This window comes from Hippichthys cyanospilos, chromosome 17, assembly GCF_059441005.1.
Source record: "Hippichthys cyanospilos isolate Australia breed blue-spotted pipefish chromosome 17, RoL_Hcya_1.0, whole genome shotgun sequence".
Taxonomy (NCBI): Eukaryota; Metazoa; Chordata; class Actinopteri; order Syngnathiformes; family Syngnathidae; genus Hippichthys; species Hippichthys cyanospilos.
The window spans coordinates 11217549-11237746 of record NC_142385.1 but is presented as its reverse complement, the minus strand read 5'-3'; the positions used below and the strand labels follow the sequence as shown (position 1 = coordinate 11237746).

Genomic DNA, 20198 nt, shown 5'->3' with positions numbered 1-20198 from the left:
TTGCATCAACCCTAATAGACGGATGAATAACGTCCTTGTACTGTAAAAAAAATCGCATCTGAACAGGCGAAACTTTGGTGCTCAAGGACAGATGGGCCGCATCAGTTTTGGAATTTGGAAAAGGATACAATTTAGTCGACCAGATTCGGGATATGATCATTGTCTGCTTAGACTGACGTTATGATTTGTAGAATTATGCATTTGTTTTCTTTTGAATACGACGACCCTGTTCTCAGTTTAAACTTGAGCACTTGCGGCATAGGAGAAGTATGAGTCAAGCCGCTGCTGTGTGTGGCGTGATGTTTGGGAATATTAACCCCCAACACCACGCCTGCATGACTGGAGGTTACTGAAGTTCAACCCAACCAAAATGAACAGACTAACACCGTCGCTCGCAGCGTCTGACTGCAAACAGCCAATCAGCAATGAGTTCCTGACTTATGATCGCCCGCTCGCCAATGGTGGCGGCGCACCTCTGTGTCAACGTGCTTGAAGCGCACTGTTATGTAACAAGTCCTCGAAGGCAGCACGGTTTGCCATCCGGCAGGTGGTGCACTGAGGTGCCTTCAAGGAATGTGGGACGCACGATGACAGAGTGTTTGGAAAGAGAAAACCAAATGGTCCATATATAGTAAACATCAAATATGCGTTTTTAATGGAGTGAAGTTAATGCCAAAATGGGTTTACTTATGGATACAGATGGATTAAAAATGACCCAATTGAATTTGGGTCAATTCAATCCAAGATCCTGATTTTTTTTTTTTTTTTTTTGTACAAAGCGAACCAATTTTGGATTGGCCTGTACAAAGAGACCCATTTTGGGGTCATTTTGAGCAAAACAAGGTTAGGTCAAACTGACCCAAATATTGGATCGATCCCTTTTTTGACAAATAATTGTTTTAGGTTCAACGCAATTGTTTATAGAATGCAAAATAAAATTGACATTATTCATAAGTTGAATATTATTATAAAAATGCAAATAATGTAAATCAAACATGACTTACCATGTTGCTTTATAGTCATAACACTTTCCACAAAAAATACAAATAAAACTATCATTTATTTATATATTTTAGTTTATTGATAGGTTTCATTATGACTTTTTTTTAAATGTAAAAATAATATTGTTTAAAACAATAATTTAAAAAAACTATTTAAAAAAATGAATAAAAATTTTAAAAGTAAAACTTAGATTTATGCATTTATAATTTTCATATTTTTTCACATTTTTTAATAGCAAATGTAATTCAAATTGTGCTATAGTTTTATCAGTTATTTAATTATAATAGAGCATTTGCATTATTTAATTGAACTTTCATGGCAATATTTAATAAAATCCAGTTACGACATTGTGTATTTTTTTTGTCATATAGGGTTCCTTCGACAAAGAAAACATGGGTGATTTTCCTCTGCAAAAATGGTGTTTTCGATCCTCAAATAATATGAAATGAAAATGACTTGTTTGGTGCAAGAATGAAGAGTGATAAGCCTTGAATGTGAAGAAGGTACATTTTATTTGAAAAGAGGGCGAAAAACTCTCAGGAGTTAAATAAGTGACATGGATTGTTGTACTGTATAAACATTTGTGCAACCAAAAATGAGCACACACACACACACACACACACACACACATACACACGCACTCCCACACGGAGGCACTTCCCTGCCTTCTGCTTCACAATCACACCGAACGAATATACTGTACACTGCTTTCCAACTCTGCCATCTACTGTACGAATGCTTAAAAGAAAAAGAGAAGACACGGCCAAGCGGAGATTAAAGCAGCAATGTTGAACGAAAGGAATATTCCCGTCATTCATACGCTGCTAAAAAACAGACCGAGCGGGTTGGAAAAGATGATGGCACATTTGATGAAAGGATACACGCACTGTTACTGAATTTCTCATGACTTTTTTTTTTTTTTATACATGTCCCACCTAGCCTGGCTTGCCGATTGACTATAAAAGCACCCGCCAACTACAAAAACGCACTCAAGCACACGAATGTTTTGCTTGTACATCGAGTGGCGTTTTTATGCCGCCGCGACTTTCGGGATACATTCATCCGACCCGCCTCTCGGTGCGGATGGAGACCGCGGACCGCTTACGTAAGAAAAGGAAATAAATATCGTCTCGTTTGAACGCGGAGGCTCAGACGCCCAGCTTGTTGGCGATGGTCATGACAACTTTGAGGATGGGCATGAAGGCGGAGATCTCGCTGAAGTTGCTGCTGCTCACCACCAGGGTGTGGACCTCCAGGCCGCGCTGGTAATGCTGGCTGGCCACGCAGCGGCCGATCTCGTGCAAGCCGTTCAGGATGTTGGGGGAGAGCTGAAGGGGGAGCCAAAACGTTAAGAGCGTGAGGAGACCCCCACCCTCTTTTCCTCCCATTTTCAGCATTTTTTTCTATAACTAATTTGAAGAAACTATGTGCTGAAGGCGAAGCTAATGACCAATCGCAGCTGAGCTTGTGAACATCACATGACCAAGTGGCGAGCCATGATTGGCTGTTATCCAAGTGTTGGCGCATGTGAAGTCATTTTCAGTTGACAGCAAATGGAAAAATAGTGCAGGACAAATAATTGTTCCTGAATCAATTCTAAGCAAAACGTGATTTTTTTACATTTGAAAATTGCTAAATAAATGGACTAGCTTTTCAAGCCTCCTTTGCGCACTTATTTCGTCTCAATTCTTTCGAGTTCACTAACTACTACAAAGGCAATTTTGTAATGACAATGTGTAGGAATGAGTGACACGACTTTACAAGAAACATTTCCTTACCGATTGCTCCCTCAGTTTGTCATAAAGGCATCCCAAACGCTTGGCTGCATCGTCGAGCTTCCTTTTTGTTTGCTGTAAGGAGAAGTATGTTGACATTCGAGTTGAACATAATCCAACTACTAAAAACTCAGTCAAATGACTGCTTGCTATTCAAAATTAGCGTTAACTAGTATTCGAACCAAACAATTTTCCCTCAGTATTATGTGTTTTTTTTGTGTCAAATTTTTCCTGAAGATGATTTATTGTCAAGTCAAAAAGCTGTTTTGTTGGTAGACTGATGAATCAGATTAAAAAGAAAAATGTTTTCATTTCCATCTAATAGTGAAAAATAGGACTGAATTTCAAACTGACCGAGGTAGAAAATTTATATAATTATCATTTATGTGGCTGGACCGAGGCCTAGATTGGAAATCGGGGTTGAGCACCTAGTTTTTAACTGCTTGGGAGTGGCGCAAAAAATGAAATCAAATGTTTGCTTATTTTCTTAAATTGTAATTGTCAACAGGACCAAATAATCTTAAACTATAAATACCTTGTATTAAAATATATATGTATCGGATATAAATGTTTTTTTTAAAATACCCTAAATGCATTGTCAAACTATCAGATTGGGAATTAATCATCATGTTTTATTTTCATTCAAAACAAAGACTGTAAGACAGCTTTAAAAGAAAACTACAGAAACGTGAGAATATGTATAGTTGCAAAAGTGTAATTCTGAAACAATTTTCAGAACCAATTATCAATTACATTGGTAATGGATGACTTGTCGATTAATCGCTGCAGCTCTATTATACAACGCAAAACAATTTGTGACTTACCGGGTCTCCGGCTGCGAGCTGGCAGCGCTGCACCAGACTGTCAAAGGTGGATTTGAGCACCATGTGCTCGGCGGGGATCTCCTTTTGCTCCACCCGCTCCGCTGGGAGCTGCTGGAGGAGCTGAGCGAGTGTAGGAACAAAAGCACGGTGAGGTGCAATCATCGGCTTAGCTGCAGGAGACTTTGTGAGACACTGACCTGCATGCTGGGCTCCTGGGGGGCTCCGGGGGGCACCTGGGCATTGTTGTGTGGTTGAGGGGCCTCAACTGGGAAACCCATCACGGGGGCGGTGATGGGGGCAGGTGGAGTGTAATTGTCAGGAACCTGTTTCAAACATGGCGCTATGAAAAACTGTGCCCATTTCAAATCATGCGCTTAATGCAGCAATTCCCGCTTTTTGCTGTGTTCCGTGTAAAAGGCACAACTACTTTCTGTTCACTCATTCACTGACTGCCTAGTAAAAATGATTTTTGACTCACACATCCAATCGCAGTGAACGAGTTACCTTATTTCTTATTAGTAGACATTGACGTTAATGGTAGTTAATGAGTTAATGGTATGATGCTGTAATCTTAGACAATAGGAATACCTTCTTCTTTCTGGGTCCCCCTCGTACAGCCGGTGGATCATTCCAGCCTTCTTGGGATGCTAAATCAAAAACAAAAATGATGTTGAGCTAAAGAACAGATTAATTTGGGGGGGAAAAACAATAAAAGAAGCAATAAAGAAGCAAATAAGCCGACAAGAAGCGCAACTGCTTGATAATCACCCAAAAGCAATCGAGGAGCTGCTTTGGACTGTTTCAACTCACACTTATTGTCCCATTATTAAAATAATAATTCCAGCAGCAAAAGCAATAAGCAACAACCATACGATAGGTGCCCAGAAAAATAGAGCTTTTCCAATGCAAAATTCATCAATGACGACTTGATTATAGCACAATATCAGACGGGTTTCTATTTTTCTGGTTTCACTTGAGCTCTTAATCCAAATGCATTGCTAACACTGTCACCTTGTGGGTCAGACTGGGTATTCAGCCAAGGAAAGAATCCTGCAATTCACATGAGGAGCACAGCTGAGTGTAACATAACCAATGTCTGATGATGCATACATAATGTCAGCAGACGTGAGAGGAGAGAAAGACGGAAGCTAAAGTGAGTATCGTAGCACAAACCTGCAGGTGGAGGAGCTACGCCTTGTGCAGCAAAGGGCTTCGCGGCCGGTGCCCCGGGGCCACCTTGCGGGTAGCCGGATCCAAGAGGGGCATAGGGACCGGTTGTCATGGGGGGCGAGGGGCCCTGGCTGTGGAGCCCCCCGGGGTACATGGGGACGGGGGCTCCGGGCTGGGAGCTGGACGGCACGGGGCCCGACGGCAGGGATGTAGAAGGCATGAAGCTCGTCGGCGGGACACCGGGGCTGGGCATGGGGGGGAGGCCCCCGGGAGCCGACGACGAGTTTTGCAGCTTGGGTCCGGACAAGCTTGCGGCTGGCATGGAGGGGCCTGGAGAAGAGAAGACTGAGGGTCCACCCATGGGGGACGGCTGGAATGGCTGATGTGGAACAAAACCTTGAAGATGCGCACAAAATTGAATGTAGCAAATTTAGAATATGGCAGACAAATCAAGTTTTGGCCTCACCTTGAGGCGGATGCTGCGGGTACGGAGGCCTCATGTTTGAAGGTGGCAGCCCATGCGAAGAGGGGGGCAGGCCTGGGCCAGAGTTACTCTGAGGACCTTGAGGCTGGAACAGTGCTGATGTTGGTATGGGAGGCTGCTGATGATGAGCAGCGGGGGAGGGTTGGTACTGATTCTTAATTTGGGAAAGAGAAAAATACTTTTTGTACAATGCATGTACCATTTGCCTCTGAGGGACAAATAGTATTAGTCAAAAGTTTGAAACCCCCTGCCAAATTAAGCGTTTTTCATCATTTAAATTCAGTAAGTTCAGTAATTGCTAGTAGATTTGTATACAAGTCATGCATGAATAAAAAATTATGTTTTAAAAAATTATGACAAATATTATTCAGGTATAATTAGGTAAATAAAAATATGTTAATCTCAGTTCAACTTGCGAGCATCACATGACCAAACCCAGAAAACTGAAAATTTGAGCCTTGGGCATGTGACAAATCTGATTTTAAAGGTATCAGGTAACTGTACATGAAAAAGAATTTAGCAATCAAATTAATCAGGGATAAATGATTAAATTTTAGTGATAAAAATAGCTAAGAAAGTGGTCCTATCCTGCCTAATAACAGCTTTGCACATCTTGGTATATTCTCAGTCATTTTTATGATGTGGATCACCCTTTATGGCCAGTAAAGACTTTCAGTTCACAGTCATGCATTAACAAGAGTTCAAAACTTAAATTTCTAATGCGAAATTGAAACAATTCAAATGTGTAGGAGTGTCCAGACTGGCGTAAAATGATGGAGCAAATCCATACCATGATTTGTGCTTTCTGTGTCGGAGCGTGAGGAGAAGCCATCGACTTGGCTGTGTTTGGAGGTTGCTGTGGGCCGGCGGCCTCTCCCTGAGCATGGAACAGTCTGTTTCTCAGCATGGTGATTCCCGGCTGGTGACACAAAACACACGCAAATTAATAAAGTCAAGTTTGAACCCGTGCGGGAATGAGGTGGAAACCTGACTTGATCAGAATTATCCGGCAAGTAGGCCATCGCGGTGGCCAGGCTGCCCTCTGCGGCCAGGATGCCGGCGTAGCACGTCAGCTTCTCGGCCAGGACGGGGCTCTGCACTGCCACCTCGCTGTTGCGCAGACGTTCAATCGACTTGCGCAGCATCATGACTTTCTCGACCAGATCCTGAAAAAAAATAGGGCAAAAAACAAAAACAAAACACACTTAATATTGAAGTCTAGAAAAAAAAATATTGACATCTCAAGTGAGCACACTAAGCAATTTAATGATGACAGAAAAAATCTCCATGTGAATTAAAAATATATAAATTTTAGTTTTAACAGGCAAAAATGCTGATTGTTTTACAATTTCCAACATACGATGGACCCAACCTGTTAAGAAAATCATCATATCTGTTTAAATAAAAGGATATAAATAAAAACTTTTTAAATCCAATTCATTGATTATACTGACAAAATAATCAACATATCAATCCATTGTTTAAGTAGTCATTAGTTCCAGCCCGAATAAAAAGAGGAAATTAATGAACAAAAAAAAGAATTTCATTTCTAATGACAAAGCATCATTATTCTTCAACTTCCCTACTTGTTTTTTTTTCTTCTCATTTTACCTCCAGGCCAAGAGGAGAAGAGCAATCCCTGTGCAAGGCCCAACACTCCACAAGCCTCTCGATGTTTCCGGAGCAGATGTAACACAAGCATGCCTGCAGGCAACGTTTCTCCGTCCCTCCTCGCTCCAAGCGACCTCCCAGGGTATCTAGCTCGGCATACAAATTACATAACGTATCAAGAACAGGTGCTGTTGTACTTACAGTATTTATTTTTTAAAAGTCGGGTCATCTTACCGCATAGCTGGGCGAATTCTTCTGGGTGAGCATAGGTGAGGAGAGCGGCGAGCGCCTCCTTCCAGTTGTCCAGTTCACAGCTTTGCACGATGTCTCTCCAGTTCTGCGTCACCACTGACGATATAAGCTACAAAAAGCAATGCTTCCGTTAAAAATAAATAAATAAATAAATAAATAAATAAATAATGCATGTCTCAGTGAAGTTTGGATCATGCCCTGAATTGATTTCATGTCAATGCCTCACCATGGAGATGCTGTTCTTCTGCTTGCTCAGGTATTTCTGTTGTGTCTTTTTGAGCAGCTCTTCTCCACCGCTGATGGAAAGCAGGATGGCTTCGGCATAGCGGCCGTCGCTCAGACACAAATCCACCGCGCCCTCAAAGTTGCCCACCAGCAGCGCCTGGCTTATCAAACCGTCCGTGTCTAATGAACAAGAACATTCCTCGTCAGCCACTCATTCGTTGCGGTCACAAAGGTTTTTTTTTGGACTTACCGGACGAAACGGGGATCTGAAAGTTGGGGATTTCTTTCAAATTCTGGCTGAAAAAGTCAGCGGGTGAAACGGAGCCTGGCGTCCTGGCCTCACGGTCACCGGCTGCTTCTTCAGACCGCTAAGAAATACATGAATGAAAGAAAACATCAAAAGGAGCCATTTTGCTTTATTCCATACATTTTTGATTAAACTAAAAACAATTATTCAAAGCTGTGTATTTCGAATGTACTCTACAGAATGAGTTACAGACCTCAGTGGAGAGCTGCAGCATCTTTTTAGCCAGGTCCTCAGCGTCCACAGCATGTCCATTGGGTTGAAAATTCTTTCCCAAGCATTTAGATATCTGTTTTGAGATAAAAGCAGCGTGCGTACTTATTAGCCGTGTTGTGGTATTTCTTTGAACACTGGCCTTGCGAGTTTACAATTTCCATTTGTGCAGACGCACTTGCAGTATCTCCCATCATACCTTTATCTCCAGTTCATCTTTGCTGAAACCCAAAAGTCGCAGGAATTTGATGCGTGCCTCATCTTCAAAATTCACCTGTTTAAAACCACCAAAAAGTAATCAATTAGTCCCAAAGAGTAAGTTATGAGTGTTCTAGGGTCTTATCATAGCAGGGATGTACATGACCTACCAGAAGGAACTTCCATATGTCCTGCTCGGCTTCCGACTTGGCGCTCTGAATCTTAGCCTGGCAGTAGTTGTTAAAAGAACCCGATTGCAGCGCCACCTGCAGCTCCCTGGATCGTTGCAGGAATTCTGTCTCCGTGGTGACCTGGCTGACAAATATCTGCCTGGGGATGGGCTGGGGGCTCTGCACGGGTGCCATCTTGGGATTCTCAAATGTTATCAGCTTGCCGCCAAACTGAGGGAAAGAAAACGTTGAATTGGGAGAGGTGACAATGACGCACAACTTTGCATTTGCGGTGCTTTTCCACTTACGGCAAAGGAAGCCCCCACTGGCCTGCGCACCCACTTGGGTGGCTTCTTCAGAGGGGGAACAATGGTGTCCTGCACTGTAGGCTGTGGAACCTGCAGAGGAGGGAGCACTTGCCCTGTTCCAAAGGGATCCATTGTGTCAAATGACGATGATATCTGGGGGAGAAATAATTGTCCAAAAAAAAAAAAATGTTTAAAGGAGGCATACTAAAAACTTTCAAAGTGTCTTAGTAACATTTTTGAAAACTGTAGCATGGTACATTTTCTGAATGGAGCCTTCTACCTTATCAGCAGTACTTTGCTGCTGAGCCTTTAAGCTCCCGCCCATCACAGAATAAACTGTGATCCTGCCATCAAATGAGGCAGCCGAAAGCAGGGCGGGATTCCTGGGACACCACTGGACGTCAAAACACCACTGGTTTGTTGTAGGGAGCTCGTAGATGACCTAGCAAAGCAAAAAAGCGTTTGTCTTAATAACCCAAGCAAGAGAAGTCAATTACACGTTCCCATACCTCTGCAGTGTTTGGATTCCAGCAGAGAATGCGGTTGTCCTTAGCACTGCTCAGTAGGAGCTCAGAATCAGCCTGGCTCCAGGAGACGGACAAAATTCCACTTTAGGAAGACAAAAATGAATTTAGTCACTTAAAAAAGATGTCTCGGGATGATCTAGGGATGAGCGAGTATCATTAACAGGCCTTATTTGGAAGTATTGGTATTTTCATGGACATTTTACAATCGGAAACTAAAGGCATACATGCCATTAAGATGCAATGTCTGTAAGTAATGCATAGTTATCGAAAAATAAAATGGAAAATTGCCATTTACTTTGTGTAACCTTAAAGGAAAATGATAAATTGTGATATATAGATCTTTCTTTAAAATATCTGTCATTGATTTTGGGGAAATTTTTATGGATCAAAAGTACCAGTGGTATTGATACTTGGTAGCAGTATTACTGACTATTTAAGAGTAGAGTACTCGCGCTGGTATCAGCCAAAAAATAAGCGGTATCGAACATCTATAAATGACAAGAGCGCATTTAGTCATTTGAAAAACATAACTTAGGAAATTAATTTTTGGCCTTACCGTGTGTGATTCTCAAGTACTTTAAGAGGAGACGTGGCAAAACGAAGGTCCCACATCTGAATAACGGGTAGGCGGTCATCCTCGGAGGCCAGCACCAACTGAGTGGCCACCTCGGGATGCCACACCATCCCAGAACAGTGCATCTGCATAACACAAGACAAGTTTTTAAACCAGCCGCAAAACCGCACGGTCTTTTCAAATACGGACTGCCCACGAACCCGATTGCTGTGGTCGCTAATCTTGATGATGGGCTCGTTCTTCCTCAGATCCCACACGACGGCTTTGCCGCTGGGATTAGCTGAGGCCAGGATGTGCTGCACTTGCCGGTTCCATGACACTACACTGATGTCCTCCGCAGGCTTGAAAGTGAAAAAAGAATTTACGTGGTAAGGTAGACTGATTATTGTGTTAGATGACAAAGACATTTGCAAACATCTGCTTTTACTTTGGGAAAACAAATCATACTTTAGCTAATTTTCTATTGTGGACCAAACCGGCCTTTGAATAATTAAAAGGAAACTGGTCACTGTAACTTCATGTAATGTCAAGTTAAGAAAATAGCTTGTTTTTGAAGAAAAAAAAATGGAATGGAAATATTTTTTTCTACCTGACCCACCGATTAATCAAAGAAAATTATCCACAGTTTAATCGATTGTTAAAATAATCATTAGTTGCAGGCTTGCAGCCTAAAAACAGTCAAGTAAAAATGATTTCCCCTGGATTTAAAACCATTTATAATTATTTATTCCACTTGTGTGCAGCTTAACAGATCATTAATGTTTACGTTAGAACCTGGGTCACATTAACCCAAGTTGATACTCCTTGAAAAAGCATTTTCACCTGTGCTTTCGCTCCTGGTGTCATCGGACTGCTGAAGTTATTGAGATCCCAAATATATATCTCGGAATCATTCGCTCCAGATGCAAGTAGATTACTCTGAGGGACAACAAGAGGAGCATTAAAGAATCTTTAAAGACACGCATTGCCATATTTGATGGGAGAGCAAACCTGAAAAGGGTTGAAGTCAAGCGCTCGCACAGGTCCTGTATGCTTCTCGCACTGTCCGACCGTGGCTTCAGCACCGGAGTTTACGATGGCCTCTGGGTTATAAACTGTTAAAATGCCATTCTCGCTGCCTGCTACCAGCCTTCCTCCTGCAGCATCCTCGCCCATCCCAAAATTAACCCACACAAGACTGTGCAACCTGTGGAGAGTTGGTCATTAAAGCACACTTGTGTCACTGATATTTTTCCAGAAACGATAGTTTACTATTTTGAGTTTACCTGTTGGTCGTGCATAGTGACCCTCTCAGTTTCATTTCTAAAGAGGGGTCAGCAAAATCCAGTTCAAATATCTCCAAGGCTGCTGTGGTGTTGAACGAGGCATCCAGCTGCTGCGCCGATGTGCCTGTTGAAGAAAAATCACAGCATGCACGATCAATAAGAATACACAACCGCAGAGAAGTGAACACTCGATTTTTCTTAAAAGATTATTCAAGTACCTAAAGCCAAGCAGATGGGGTGGTGTCCGGCCGGACTCCACGCCTGCTGGGCAGTCCTCTGGATCTCCTTCAGCCTCATCTTCCGCTACCTTTGAACACTTTGACAGAAATATGAGACAGAATCATAAAGAGCTAAACTTGTTTATAAAGCAATATATAAAAAATAGTAAAGAGTGTGTGTGGGCGGAGAAAACACATGGGTCTTATTTTTAACATTTTTTGTTCATGAAAAAAACGTGGGCTTATGTGGTTATTATGTGCTATTAAAAACTAACTGCATTTATTCGCACACATTACGTTGATGATGGTTGAACTTTGCCAGCAATAATGATCAGTCAGACACGTACCCTTGACAGCTAAGATAATTCCTTGTAAATGCGGATGTACTGTCGAGTCGTTTACATACCCGCAAAATTTGATAAGAAAGCAACAAGTCGTAAATGGTGAGCGTAATTTCTGTCACTGGATAGAAAATTTATCGGAAATCCGCCTCGCTACGTGGGGAATAAATCCTTCACTTGGGTAAAGTCAATATAAATCCATGCTAGCGGCTAGCATTAGCTTCGCACAAGAGTAGTAGCCGATAATTATCGCAATTCAATGGAATAAGACACATAAATTTAAGGCGTAATCGTTCAACTAATCACACATTTTTAGTGGGTATTTTTGCTGCAAGCTAGCGCCGTCGCCGCATTCATAATTCTCTGCTAAACCTATGCGGCTAATGACAAGCAGCGCTAAGCAGCCAACACCCATTGTCGCTCCATTTGCAGTAGAAAAAAAATTCACCCTGTGCCCCCAAAACGTTCAAAATCACAAACAAAATACACGAATAATTAGTGTGACTATGACTTACAACAGTCTATACGCCAGCCGTACAGCTCACGAAGTACTGAGCTGATGTTAGCCGCAGCCGAGCTAGTAGGTTAGCCGCCGGAGTCCAAAGCAAATGCTGCTGTGTTGTCACTCAGCTACGGTGGCCGACGTGAAACATTTTAAAAGCACGCTGCAATCCCGCAGGAATTATACGTGGTCAAATTTACATTTATATAAACATATTAAATTTGCCCCGCATTAACCCTACTTGTATTCTTACAGTATGCTTAAAATAAAGACATGACTATATGTGAATGTAGGTAGAAGTTTTTTATTCTTGACAGACATATATATACATAAGGAGAAGAGTATTTTTAGATTTCGTAATTTTTGACTTCTTCAGGCTGTATTTCAGGATCTCCCCCTTTCTCCAAGTACAAGTTGTTGTAGGGATACTGTTTGGGTCCCTGAAATTGAGAAAAAAATACTGTAATTAAAAAAAAAAAGACATAACTATTAATCCAGTTGCCTTAAATCCATGCTTTATGTCGATTACTATGATTTAGAAAACTGCCTGACTGGGGGCCATATGTGGCCCATTTAGCGATTTAATCCGGCCCAGCAATTTTCTGTTAATTTTCAATTGAAATTATTGCAAATGTTTACTAGATCCCACATTTTGTTCCCCTTTATGACTCCATCCATCTGTTCCTTGTTTAGTCCCTTTGGTTAAATTATAGAAACCTTTGTGGCCCTCGAGTCAAAATGTTTGCCCAAACCTGACCAAGAAAATTTAGGAAATGGTTTGCATATAAAGTAAAAGTAAAGCTTCAAGAAAAAAAAAAAAAAACAAGCAAAAAAAAAAGAAGATTAACTTATATCTTTGAAGATAATTTACATGAAATAAATACGCGGATGTTGCAACGATACAATTATGTTGATAAAGTGCTCCGTTTTGTACAATTTAGAACATTACTAATACTGTGATCATTTTGCAATTTCAGCCTGATTACACTGACTTTACACTCATATTAGTTCTGACATTACAACTTTATTCAATTCGGTATATTCAGAAATTGACTACTGTATTATTGTAAACCTTACATTTGGGAACATGAACATTCTTAGACTAATATTTTACCCTGCTTTTGAGTTCCTTCTTCTACTTCTAAAAAAAATGTATAGGTGCAATACAAAGTAAATATTTATTGTCCAAGTGTTGCAGTCTTTACTTACAATAGGCTGATAAATAGGGAATTTCTCCCCTAGGTAAAACATGAACAACATGAAGCCGATGTAACCCAACAGCTGTTTACACATGCTGTTCCAGGACAGAGGAGTGGGAGATGTATCCACACGGTTTCTGATGTACATATCAAAATCCCAGTGTATCTAGAAAAAAAAAAACAAGACAAGAAAAATATATGACTGATTGACTGTAACAAACAACCCCCGGCATAGTTATTCTTTTTACCGGCTCTCCCCAATTCCTCCTCAGGTCCGGGTGGTCCCATTGATACCAGGGGTCCCTCTCATGTTGAGATCGGTCAGGAAGTTTCGGATAATCACCATAGCTTCACACAACACACAAATCAAACGTGTCACTAAAAGTTACAATTAAATATCTATCGCAAAATGAAAATGGGAAAGACTTTCCCACAAGAAGCCATTCCTGTAATATGCCATGAAAAACAAGCTCAAACAAAAGAAATCATTATTGAAGCGTACCCCTCTCCTTTGTCTGGATAGGGTTCATAGTCCTCAACCCTCATGTTGTACTTCTTTGCTGCAGCAGCTCTCTCCTCTGGAGTTTTGGGGTAAGCACCAGGGAGATCAGCCTTTGAAAAACCAGATGCTGAAAAAACAAAGAATGAAACACAGTTCACATGTAAACCAATGATTTAACATACTCTATATATTTGGAAATTTTACATATTTCGGTATCGGGCCTTTTTTTTTAAACGGATGAAGAAATCCATGTAAATGTGTTGCCTTTTAGGCTGATTCAACGGGATGTTTTTGGTTTCACATAATGCTAAGAAAATAGTTTCTATATTGTTAAATGATTGTTGCATTTCGATAGATGATGATTGTTTTGTTTGTGTAAAGGTTTTCCCGATAGAAGTACTTTCGTTTTTTCCTACATTTGCATAGAAAATGTTTCGATAGAGTAAACAGTTGATGCAATGAATCACTAGTTAATACTTATCTCCATTGTTTGGGGTACACCAGCCAAATCAACACCTTGTGAGGTTTGCAGAAAAAATGAATCACTTTAAAGGCAAAAGACTGGTTATAAATTCTCGTGGGAAAAATACTTTAGACTGTGATTTTTACATTGATTCATTCATATAATTTGTTGACTGAATACTTCAATGATAATATAAACTTGGTCCAAACACATGAGTATATAATGTATTATTGTTTATAGGTTGGATGCAATGCAATTCAGATCCATCAACTCTCCCAATGAAGTGACACAGTACCAACACAGTATCAGTTTGCCTAATGTGTCGTTACGACTCAAGAGGCCTAATTTACCAATCACAATTTCCATACATTTTCTATAGCCGCTTACCGTCATTCCTGATTCTCAAACAACGCTAGCCACTTAGCTCAAGCTAAAGTTAGCATGTCAAGGTTACGTCAATTTGGGTGTCGGAAAACGGAGCAAACAAGTTTATTTGAATGCATTTATTAATTTTGGACGATTAAACGCTACAGCTAAACTTACCTGCCCTAGAGCTGGAAAGAAGAGCTGAGAGTCCAGACTCTCGCCCTTTAGAAAGAGCTTGGGCCCACCGTCGGAAGCCAACGACGGCCATGTTTACTGTTTCCTTGCAGACCGACCGGGAGGAAATGCGCATGCGTATAGACCAAGTACGGGTCTTCATGAGTACCAAAATTTAAACACGCTATACCCTTGATTATGTTGTGATGCTACATAAATGGCATATTTTTGTAACTACTTGATTATTTATTTAATGCTACGTGGGTCAAAGCTGAAATTGTTTTTACATTTTTGGCAAAGGAATCCATTAGAAGCATAGTATGCAAAGTGGTGCAGGTAATTAAAATAAAAATCGAAGTATAATTTAGCATTTAAAACATATATTTCAAGCACAACCAGGCCTAAATGATATGTTGTTATTTGTTTTTGCAAAGTGATAGTGAAAGAAAGCAAGCACTTTTTTTTTATTATTCATATTTAACAGCATTAGTTTTAATGGTGGCGGAGAGGAATTTGCTCCCAGAGTGAATGCACCGTTGCTCCGAGTCTTGTTCCTCTTCCTCATCAGATCCAGCTCAGGGGCACACATGTGCATTTACCGAGGGACCTTCACGCTGCCACCGCTGATCAACTGACAGACGTCGGTTACAGAAGCTCTGCAATGTCCTTCTCAACTCTGTCAATGGAACAGTGAAGTTCATACCTGCAGCAAAGTGAAAAGACTGCTCTGAAAATAGTGTGCCTACATATTTAATTTCAATGAAATATCCCGGAGCCAAAATAAATAAATAAATAAATGCATTTTGAGACCCGACCCCAACGGTCAAAAACTTAACCTGCTGTAAGGCTTGCCATCTGCAGTAATTAGAAACTTTTCAAAGTTCCATCGAATATCATTGACTGTGAGAGGTGACCAGTAGAACTTCTTTATGTCGCCAATGATGGGATTCACAAAGGGCAACGATTCCTGTGAGAAGACACGGGAAATGAATTAAAGCTGCCCCACTTTGTAATAGATGTCTCCATTAGACGACATTCATTTACTTTCAGGTAAGTGAACAGCGGCTCCTCGTTTCCTCCATTCACCTCCACTTTACTAAAGATTGGAAACTTTGGCACAAATCCCCTTCCTGGTCTTACATACTTAAGAATGTTTAAGGTTTCGTTATTCCCCTCTAAAAAATAACAAAAAATAAAGTAGAAAATACATGAAAAACATAGTGGGGATGACTTCATAAGCAGTTAAATGTAAAAAGTGGTACAACAATGATTTAATTTAATGAGTAGACCTACCAGGGGATTGAAGGCCAAACTGGTTGCAGGAGAAAGCCAGCACGGTGAAATTGAGGTCACCGAACATTTCCATGAGTGCATTCAGTCGGTGGTACTAAAGGACAAAGTTGGTAAAAATAAAATAAAATGCTTCCAGTGGACCCCAATACTATCTTGCAGCAGTCATAGACTTAATCAACATTATACAAAAACAAAATACAACAGCACACAACTATGCCAAGCACATTGTCTGGGTCATGTCAAAATCAAGTTATCTAATGCAGTAATTCAGAAAATAGGGGTACAGGTAACTCTGGGGGTAGAAACTCCAGGGGTTACTCCAGATTTTAAACAAAACAAAATATAAACCCATGCAGAAATCATAAAAAAAGTTACTGTATTCATTAAATGTTTCAGGGAAATAAAAATTTATCATACACATTTTATGTTCAATAGGTTATTCAATTGTATTCTTATTAAAACCCAGATTATCCCCCATACGAGAATGGTTCAACCCAATTCGTCACGTGCCACCTCTCGTTACCTGTCAGGTTAATGATTTATTTTTGTGAACACATCTCTATTATGATCCCAAAAGTTGAATATTTTTCCGTGGACAATTTATTCATAAGTATTTCTTTTTAAGAAGAGGCTTGACAAATTTTGATTTTCATTATTAATAATTAAGTATGAATTTTTTTTATTAATAATCAAGTTAATGATTGAATTTTGTGAACAGATCTAACTGTAATACCAAAGAATGTTGAGGCTCTTTTTTTTTCTAGACTAATATTTATTCATAATGATTTCTCCAACACTTAATCAAGTTACATCAGCCAGTGCCACTGATTCAGAAGGCCTTGGGTAGATTAGGTTGACATGGCAACACATAGATGCTGCAATCTGATTGGACAACAAAAATCTAATCTACACAAATACTGCAGTCAAGAGAAACACTTCAAAATGATTGACGGGACAAATCAATGCTATATAATTGATCAAATATTGGCTCTGGGGTGTCAATGGCTCACCAATGGCCCCCGATAGGAAAACGGTGCTGTAAAGATTGGTGCAGTATATTACCTCCTCTATAGTTGACCCTCAGAAGGTGGCCACGTTGACGACGAGAAGCACCTTACCCCGGAAGTCGCCCAGCGGCACCGTCACTCCATCCAGGGTCTCGGCTGTGAAATCGTAGATGGATTTATTGGCCATGTTCTTATTTTAGCTCAGGTACTAAATGTCTCAGCAGTCCAAGAGAGAGCCATTCGCTAAGCGACATTCACTGAAACAAACGCACAGCTCAGCAATCGTTCGGCGTGACTGAATGCATTGTCCCTGTGGAGCAGAGGTGAACAAGCAGGACATTGGTCATTTGTTCAGGAAGAGCCAATAGAAAGTTAACATCCGCAAAGGGTGCAAACAAGATGAAAATCCAAAACATAATCGGTCGGGGAAGTAAAATCGACTCTGGGACCAATTCACTGATTGGGTTCTACTTCCATGTATACTGGAAAGAGGAATGAGGTTAAATGTGGTTTTGCTTCCAAATCTTCCTTTTTTTTTCTTATTCCATCTATTCTATGTAGGGATAAACAGTAAATCAAATGAATTAATGAATTAATCATTTTGAAATCAAAGATTGAAAATGGTTTAAATCGTGAAATCGATGTTTTGGTGGCAGAATACAAAAGACATGTTTACGATACTTATCACTCATTCTGTACCAGCTATTTTCAACCCTCTTTTTCACCTAATACTTGAAAATAAATGAATAAATACTTAGGATTTAATACCTCGACGCATGAAAGATACTCTAAAATACTACAGGACTGAACAAGTTACTTGTGAAATCCAAGGAAGTTATAAACAAGCTATGAATGTTAAGTTTATGTTAAAACTGATTTTAAATCACTGTATATTATGGTTGTCTAACTATTTTCCACAGGAGGTATTTTTATTTAACCAATAACACTTTAAATAGATGTTTGAAAGGAAAAAAAATATTAATGATAGACGTCAACTTGCCTTGATTCAACCTTTGGTATTTATTACAACCTATGAAGAATCCTACACCAAACATAAAGAGAAAAAAAATCAAACTTAAAAGAGTAAGAGTAAGTTAAAAATCACCAATGCAATCTTGCTATGAGGCTTAAAAAAATAAAAATGAAGCTGGACCAATAAAGCATTAACCCATCTTAAAAAAAAAAAGAAAAATAAAAGAAAAAGTTGTTTCTATTTGATTCAGAATTTGAATTCTTTCTAAAGTTTTAACATTGTGGACACCAACTACGTCTTTCTAATTATTCGTAATGACATTTTGAAAAGTTGGAATTTTCATTCAAAATACCTTGTAGCAACAGATAGAAATATCTGTAATTTGATCCGTGACTATGCAAGAATAAATGGTTTCATCTTTGACAAATGATGTCTTTTTTTGAGATTTACTATTAAAAGTTTGGTTTCCATTAAAGTCCCCCCCCAAAAAAAACAAAGATAAAAGTGATATTTTTCTTCAATATATTTACAGGTATTTTTATGCGAAATTGTGAATAGTAAATACGCTTTCTCTAACTGCAGACATGGTTACTGTGATTAGACATCTACAACGCTATTTTGACTTGTCAAAAAAGCAATCAAAAATTAAAATTAAAAGTTTATTTTGTTAAATCATATAGATCTATTATTCAGTTACAGAACGGAATTATCCGGTATTGGCAACAGAAATTCAGCCGGGCTATTGGACTACCAGTGCTCTTTAAATTGTTGTAATGAGCCTATGCAACCACACAGCGGCGCTGCTGCACTTTTGCTTCCTTACTACAGCAAGTGCAGAATCAAGTGAGTAGCGACCTTCATTTGAAGCGTTTGAACCAAAACCTTCATGTGACCTTTAGCAGAATGTCATTTTGGCCTCCTTCCCAATACAATGACGTCACCTGCTTGACTATTACTGATACGAGTGGAACATTTATCAGTGTTTTTTGAGTGAGTCGTCATCAAGATACAATCAACCTGCTCGGAGAATGGAGAAGTTCTAGATAGAAAATGTATGTTTTTAGAAGAAACCGGAGAGGCGTGCAAAGTCCACGAAGCAACGGGGGTTCGAACGCGTAACCTTGAATACGAGGCCAAAAAATACGTCTCATTCTTTTAAATGACCGATAGGGGGAGACCTCGTGCATAGATTCAGTCTGCAGACTGTCGATAGGTCAGCTTTTCTCTCTCTCCTTGCCCTCATGTCATCTCTTAAGTGTTCGACGTCACCGCGCATCACACCTCCACTACGCACCCCTTCCCCCACCTCCTTTTCCTTTCTCTCGCCACAGGGCGTGCTTTGTGATGGCAGCATTTACACTGACATATTGCCACTGCCTCTCTTGCTGTCGCTCTCGATTTCTCAAGAAAAATATTGTGCGAGGCCTTCGGGCTAGGCCTAGTGGACCTCATTTTATGTGTGTGTAGGAAGAGCAAAGGGGGACGAACACAATCAGCAAACAATGCTTCTTGGCCACTCGTCTTGGCCCGACGTTTTACTCGTCCATTAAGTAAATTGTTATGCTTCGTGCGTTCCGCGCAACATCTGTGTTTAAAGGGCTTCTTCTCATAACAAGAGATTTCCTGTTTTGATGAAAGTGCGGCGCCAAGAACATCAGCTTATGAATGATATGGCTCCAAGTTGAACACACAGTGGATTCATCATGGACGGATGGACAAATTGCATGTCTGGTTTTTATCATTTTGCAGTTGTTCGAGGAAGGAAAGGGAAATAGTTGAACGCCTAAAAGTTGGGCAAATGAGGCAAAGAACACTGATTTTGATGTAAAATGATGTGCAACTATTTGTTTCCCACAAAGGACATTTTTGCTATCATTGCAGTTAATTTTAACTGCAATTTGTGATCAGGCATCTCGATACATTTTTAACTTTAGAATACAGTATACCTTAAAATGTTTTTTAACATTTGTTCTATTAATAACATGTTTTTTGTTCAAATTAAAATTTCAAGCATGCCATGTTAATCAAGGTCTGCAATCAGTATGGACTAAAAAAAAAAAACCAAAACAAATAAAGAAACGATGATTTAGGGGTATACAAATAAAACCACTTGGCAAAATAGAATTGACTGAAATTCATCACACCACTTTTATTTTGTAGGCTTCATGTAGTGCTGGTTGACAGGCACGCATGCAGATATTTTTAGGAGCAGGTGCTCAAGTCGTAAAAAGAAATGGGCAACCATCACTAAAATATTC

General features: G+C 40.0%; 3 protein-coding genes across 3 annotated transcripts; all 3 read right to left on the bottom strand.

Annotated features, from left to right (window-relative positions):
* Window positions 1-1495: 1495 nt before the first annotated feature.
* sec31b (SEC31 homolog B, COPII coat complex component) lies at window positions 1496-12083 on the bottom strand. Its single transcript, XM_088439624.1, has 27 exons — window positions 11977-12083; window positions 11121-11218; window positions 10903-11026; window positions 10628-10823; window positions 10460-10555; window positions 9838-9978; window positions 9620-9762; window positions 9046-9145; window positions 8817-8978; window positions 8537-8689; window positions 8229-8459; window positions 8060-8134; window positions 7844-7936; window positions 7594-7711; window positions 7345-7523; window positions 7101-7227; window positions 6867-7012; window positions 6248-6421; window positions 6046-6174; window positions 5238-5409; window positions 4775-5167; window positions 4613-4651; window positions 4190-4248; window positions 3799-3924; window positions 3602-3721; window positions 2781-2852; window positions 1496-2330 (listed from the first exon to the last, which is right to left on the bottom strand). Exons 2-27 carry the CDS (start codon window positions 11197-11199, stop codon window positions 2151-2153), a joined length of 3627 nt encoding a protein of 1208 aa, XP_088295750.1. The 5' UTR covers window positions 11200-11218; window positions 11977-12083; the 3' UTR covers window positions 1496-2150.
* Window positions 12084-12247: 164 nt separating this feature from the next.
* Window positions 12248-14816, bottom strand: ndufb8 (NADH:ubiquinone oxidoreductase subunit B8). Its single transcript, XM_088439091.1, has 5 exons — window positions 14671-14816; window positions 13665-13791; window positions 13411-13510; window positions 13173-13328; window positions 12248-12403 (listed from the first exon to the last, which is right to left on the bottom strand). The coding sequence occupies exons 1-5, from the start codon at window positions 14801-14803 to the stop codon at window positions 12311-12313; spliced, it is 609 nt and encodes a 202-aa protein (XP_088295217.1). The 5' UTR covers window positions 14804-14816; the 3' UTR covers window positions 12248-12310.
* A 275-nt stretch (window positions 14817-15091) lies between these two features.
* On the bottom strand, window positions 15092-17262 carry gpx9 (glutathione peroxidase 9). The gene is made up of 5 exons (XM_088439036.1): window positions 17023-17262; window positions 15961-16054; window positions 15712-15842; window positions 15504-15634; window positions 15092-15370 (listed from the first exon to the last, which is right to left on the bottom strand). Exons 1-5 carry the CDS (start codon window positions 17152-17154, stop codon window positions 15313-15315), a joined length of 546 nt encoding a protein of 181 aa, XP_088295162.1. The 5' UTR covers window positions 17155-17262; the 3' UTR covers window positions 15092-15312.
* Between the last annotated feature and the right edge of the window lie 2936 nt (window positions 17263-20198).